Raw genomic sequence first — 6,655 nt, forward strand, 5'->3', positions numbered from 1 at the left:
GCAAAATATAAGTAAAGTATACCATAAGAAATGAATAGAAAAAAATAAATAAATAAAATAAAAAAATAATTTTTGAAAACACCAATAATAATATAGTGAATAAAACTTATAACGTGGGTAAGAAAAATGTATAGAAGTGGAGAAAAGAAGTGGTGGTAAAATAAAGAAAGGGGAAAGAATAAAAAAAAAAGAATAAAACGAACCTGGTAGCTTAAAAATCAAACGCCTAATGGATATTGCGCCAATGACGGCCAAACTCTGAATTAAAAAAGCCGTTACAAGAATAACTAAGTGTTTTTTAAGAGGAAACGTTACGAGAGGGTAAAAATAAAAAATAAAAAGTATAAATATTTAGAGGAAGAAAGCGTGTGAGAGGGTGACGACAAATGGTTATTGGAAAAGTTAAAAATATATACAAATGAACGAATTACCGAATAACGAAGTACCGGAAGATGACAGTGTTATGGGTATTTAACAACAGTTAAAAAGAGGAAACGTATATAAGAGGGTGACGACAAATGTGTAAGAAAAAGTTTAAAAGTGAAATAATATGTTAAAAAGTGGGCGGAAAAAATAAAATGAATACAAAAAAAAATAAAAAATAATTAAAAATGAAAATAAAATAAAAATTTGAAAATTACTTTATTAATAAACTAACTATTTGTGAATATGTTAATGATAAGTAGGTCCAAATTTTTCTAGCCCCAACTCTTCATTAAAGACCATCCCAGAACTTATAACCGATCTAGAATATATTCATAATGACCCCCTTATTCGCCATTCTAATGACAAGAAGAGTTATCCCGTACTTCTGTTTGCAACATTATTTCCAATCATCTCCTACATCCTCATTCCGATACTTGTAATTTTTCTCCTCAATTTTTTTAAGACATTTCTTTTACCCGTTCATTTTTAAAATCTCATCACGACACCATTATCACTAGAGCAGACAAAGGCAACATGACAGTCATCATGGATCATCCAGACTACAATGAAAAAATGGCTTTACTTTTATCTCACCGATCTACATATGCACCCACACCCCGTGACTCCACTCCCTCACTACAAACCAAATTCAACCAGCACCTCAGGGACCTTTTACATTCCCAACAAATCAACTACCCGACGTACAGAAATCTTATATCGAATATGGTGTTGTCTAGGTTTCTTATGATGAGGAGGTCAAGGAACGGAAGGGAGTTATTATTTTCAATTTCAACAGAAAATTAAGGCGTGGATGGTAAGAATTAAAGGCGGTTAAGATATCAGGGATTTTATCAGGATTTAAGACTAGGAGGAGATCATCTACATATTTTTTAGTAAGAATAATGTCAACTGGAAAAAGTGGGATAACAGAATCGAGCAAATCATTAAGAACAATGTTGGAAAGATCGGGAGCTAGAGGATTTCCCATGGCCAGCCCTGAAATTTGGTTAAAGAACTGACCCTGGAAGGTAATCTCTTAAAAGACCAGATCAAACAACACAAATATTCTATTTCCTCACATAATCATTCTGCCTCTAAACTTTCAGAACATTCTCTCTCTTTAAATCATTCCTTCGATTTCGACAAAACGTCTATACTTGCTACAGTTCATAACCATGACAAAAGGCTCATCTCTGAAAGCCTCTATATCCAATTAGAACCTTCTTCCGTTAATTTAAAAACCGACAAGAACAACTTATCATTAACATATTCACAAATAGTTAGTTTATTAATAAAGTAATTTTCAAATTTTTATTTTATTTTCATTTTTAATTATTTTTTATTTTTTTTTATATTCATTTTATTTTTTCCGCCCACTTTTTAACAGATTATTTCACTTTTAAACTTTTTCTTACACATTTGTCATATATATAACCATATATACACACGTATAACCATATATATACGTTTCCTCTTTTTAACTGTTGTTAAATACCCATAACACTGTCATCTTCCGGTACTTCGTTATTCGGTAATTCGTTCATTTGTATATATTTTTAACTTTTCCAATAACCATTTGTCGTCACCCTCTCACACGCTTTCTTCCTCTAAATATTTATACTTTTTATTTTTTATTTTTACCCTCTCGTAACGTTTCCTCTTAAAAAACACTTAGTTATTCTTGTAACGGCTTTTTTAATTCAGAGTTTGGCCGTCATTGGCGCAATATCCATTAGGCGTTTGATTTTCAAGCTACCAGGTTCGTTTTATTCTTTTTTTTTTATTCTTTCCCCTTTCTTTATTTTACCACCACTTCTTTTCTCCACTTCTATACATTTTTCTTACCCACGTTATAAGTTTTATTCACTATATTATTATTGGTGTTTTCAAAAATTATTTTTTTATTTTATTTATTTATTTTTTTCTATTCATTTCTTATGGTATACTTTACTTATATTTTGCCTCTTTATCAATTATTATTGTTACATATATTTTCTTCCTCTCAATTTTCTTTTTCTTTCCATATTTCAATTTTTAAATTATTAATAACTAATATGTTCATACTTCTTTGCATTATATAACTTCATTTTCATTTAACTTCATAATTTCATTCATTTAACTTCATTTTTATTTCATTTCCTTTATTATGTTATTTTACCCACTTTTTCAATTACCTATGTATACATTTTATTTCCCACTTCTCTCATCACTTCATTTTATTAATTCTATTTTGTAAAATTATCCATTTTATGTTATTCTGTTTATACTTAATTTTTTATTTTCTATACTTACTGTGGTTGTTATCTTGTTCTGTTCTTAGCCCTGAAGAAGGCTAGAAACTCTAGCCGAAATGTTGGCACAATAAAATAGGTTAAACCAACTTATTTGTGTTTCTCTTTGACCGCACCACCAACCATCTTCTCCTCGTACCGTTAAAGTACTTAATGGAAAATATGAATAATTAATTATATAGGTATATCTTGATTAACATTTCTAAAGATTAAAAGCAAAAAATGAAAGTATATTAAAAAAATCAGATATTAAATTGATTAACAAATGAAATTGATTAACAAAAACAAAAAGCGAAAAATGAAAGTATATTTAAAAAATCAGATATTAAATTGATTAACAAATTGAAAAAAAAAATTTTTAAATGAAATTTTCACATTTAAATGTTTAAAAAAAATTAATTAATGAAAACATAAAATTAGCAAAAGAAAGGTAAACCATCTAAAATCCTTTTATATACTTTGAAATGAGAAAAGTTCATAAGAAAATAATTAAAGTTACAGTAACTTGTGATAATCAACCGTGCAAAAAAATAATAAGTTAAAGTGGAGGCTTCTACAGTGAACAACATAAATTATTAACAACTTAACCCTTAAAGTTTCAATTAATTTATTAACTTACTCTCTTTCCAGACTCCTCCTTCGTAATTCTTCAATAGTAATACCATTTGTTTGTTCCCAGGCTGTTTTTTCTGCTTCTAAAGCTTTCCTTTTTTCTTCAAGCTCTTTTATTTGTAATTCTAAACTTTTTTTCATTTGTTCATGTCGACGTTGCAACTATAAAATGTACAATACAATATTATAATTAAAAGTTCTTATATTTTTTATTGCTTCTTTCTGTGTACAAATAACAAATAAATGAAAGAAAATGTTTACTTTTTAAAGGACACAAGTAAATTTTACTGCATTGGGGTCATATAGTTTAACTATTTAAAGTTAAACTTAAATAGTGAAGATAATTTTTTTTCTTCAAGTTATGATTCATAGGAGTGATTACTTTTAAATTACAGCATAAACATGCAAGCAAATTGACTTAAAATTTGAATTTCAATAAGAAGTAATTTATATTAAATAATATAAGATTGATAATGGAGAAAAAGTAAGGAATGCCACAACTTTGAAACATAGAAGGTTCAAACTAGGGATGGGGTATCGATATCGATATTATCAAAATATCGATATTTTGTCTCCGATATCCGATATTTTGATATCGATATCGAGTAACCGATAATATCGGAATATAGTTATTCTCCTTCGATAATATTGAAATATCGGTTTCTAAAAAAAAAAAAAGAAAAAAAAAAAAAGGTCGCACCTTAAAAGTATATACAGATAAAAAGATAAAAGAAATATTGATAATATACACTCCAATGTAATATATCTATAATCATATATTCAGGAGGAAATATTCGTACCAAAACATAATATGGCAAAGATATTCCGATGTTATTTAATCCAAATATCGATATTTTGTTAAAGAAAATATTCAAGCTTAATAATAAATAGTATTTCGATATTTAATATTGATTATTCATCATATTCATTTCGATATTTGACATTTTTATAATTATTTATTTCTAACGTTAGTAAAAGTATTTCGATATTGTATTATCAAAGGAATCGATATATTGTTTCAATACTTTAACATCCATTTGATCTTTGATAATGTTATTTATATCGATATCGATAATTACCAACAATATTCTAATTGATACAATATTCAATATTTCGATATATTTTTTATATAATTGTCGATATTTAGTATAATAAGATTAAGAAAATTTTATAAAAAGCTAAAAAAACGTATATCGATATTTTAATTTTATAATTTCATGTTCCTTTCGATATTTTACATTGTTATTAATATAGTTATCGAAGATTAGAAACGATATTTCGATATTTTTTCATCGAAATAATATTTCATTACAAAATGTTAAAATAATCTTATAAAAAGTTTAAAAACAGTTTTTCGATATTTTGAATATGTACAAAGTAATTATAATTAATATTAATATACTAACTGTTATACCATGCAAATAATAGTAATGGGTCAGTCATAATATTTGATTTGAGACTAACTAGTTAGATATTGAAATAGTATAAATTAAAATCTCAAAGATATGGCAACTAAAATTAGTATCATTATAATAAAAAAAATCAACAGACTAAATGATTATTAAAAATATAATAGACCAATCAAATGTAATATAAAATAAATAAATGGCTTACATCTGCTTCAGAATCTTTGAGTTTTTGTTTTTTTTCCTTCACTTTCATTTCAAACACTTGCTCCATTTCGGTTTCCATTTTTTTCATTTTAATATCATGTTCCCTCTTTTCCTCTTCCATTTGAGCAAGAGGATTCCTTTGAGGGGAAAAACAAAACAATAATATATAAAATTTAATAATATTTTTAATAATTATAATATTTATTATAAAAGTAAAGAAAAAAAAAAAAAAGGTAAAAGAAGTTTTACCAAAATTAAGGAACCTAAAAAACAATCATGACGATAAGATAAATAAAATCTATTGATTAATACATAAATCATAATTTTTCTGTAACTCAAGGCTTAAGGTTTCCAAGTTCAATGAAAAATGTAGAACGACTGCATATATTTCTTGATTTTGATGTTTCAGCCATTATTCCTAGTAATTAATTTTCTTTTTTTTAAAATATTATTGGATATATTCACCAAAAAGGGACACACAGATTTAAATATCTTAAATACACTGTCCAAAAAATGGGTAGCCTGACATAATTTTGTACAACTATAAAATATTTAAAATATAGCATTATATTGCAATATAAATAAAAAGTTTTACATGAAAAACATGCATATGAAAAAATAAAAACTTGTACCACAATAACCTATGAAGGGTCAGGAGTTAAGCACTTTGTAAGGATGTACTGTATTATTTATAACGGTTGTACATGGAGGTGATGTCCTTATGATAACAGTCAACGGCCAGATTTTTCCCCCAATTAAGGGTATCCACTTTTTAGAGGCTGGGTGGACCCCGGAGGAATCCCTAACCCATAGGGTAGACTATTGGTTAAAGTAACAGAAAAATAATTAGCTGCCACCACTGGATTTGAACCCAGCTTTTATAGTTAGTAGGATAGCACCTTACCCAATAAACTACCTATTCCCCAAACATATATGACATGGGTGTAATACCTATAATATGAATTTTCCTAAAATACCTCCTTGTTGAGAAACCATATTCAATAAATCAAAGTTTATTGTATATATTGCTGTTTTGCTTGAAAGTGGTACAACCGACTAAAAAATTTTTTTTTTTTATTATGGTTTGACATATTCCATAGATTGTACCATAGACAGTGGTTACTTTGTGACAATCCTACAAGCTTTAGTATAGTCTGTAGGACACTAGTAGAGAAAGAAACCTCAGGATACAGAAATATCTTTGAAATATATACAATTAAAAAATAAATCCAAACTTTTTCTTTTGTGAGATGTGCCGCTATTTTAGCAAAGCAGCAATATGTTGTTGCCACGTTTAAATAAATGATGTGGAAAATCCCATGTTTCAAATTGGTTAGTTTTATTAATTTATTGGAAGCATTTTTGCAAAATAAAGTCTTATAAACACAAGACTTTTGTTTTGACAAGAGAAACCTACACACGCACACACACACACACACACACTCATTCCAAAGAGTAAGGGAAGACTGGAGGACCCGTCAACCTATCGTCTAATTTGCTTATTGGATACCATGGGTAAGGCATTCGAGAAGATCCTGTCCCTCAGACTACAAGAGTTCACGGAGGGAGTTAAAGGCCTCTCGCGAGCTCAATTCGGATTTCGTAAAGCGCGATCCACGATAGATGCTGTTGGGTTGGTAGTCGAGATGACCCGTACAGCAATTGCAGGAGCAAGGTGGAGGAGAGGTGCTAAGTGTTATGCAGCAATCATCA

General features: G+C 28.1%; 1 protein-coding gene across 6 annotated transcripts in view; it reads right to left on the reverse strand.

Moving 5' to 3' along the window:
• pnut (septin 7-like protein pnut) overlaps window positions 1–6,655 on the reverse strand; it is an 89,434-nt gene that overhangs the window by 47,419 nt on the left and 35,360 nt on the right. For all 6 annotated transcript variants that reach the window (XM_067048117.1, XM_067048122.1, XM_067048120.1 and 3 more), the window contains 2 exons: window positions 4,944–5,079; window positions 3,337–3,491 (listed from right to left, as the gene is read on the reverse strand). In XM_067048117.1, the coding sequence (XP_066904218.1) occupies window positions 3,337–3,491; window positions 4,944–5,079 (291 nt within the window). The remainder of the gene's footprint in view (window positions 1–3,336; window positions 3,492–4,943; window positions 5,080–6,655) is intronic.

Source organism: Halyomorpha halys, unplaced genomic scaffold (genome assembly GCF_000696795.3).
Source record: "Halyomorpha halys isolate HHAL.00 unplaced genomic scaffold, Hhal_1.1 Scaffold1382.1, whole genome shotgun sequence".
Lineage (NCBI taxonomy): Eukaryota > Metazoa > Arthropoda > Insecta > Hemiptera > Pentatomidae > Halyomorpha > Halyomorpha halys.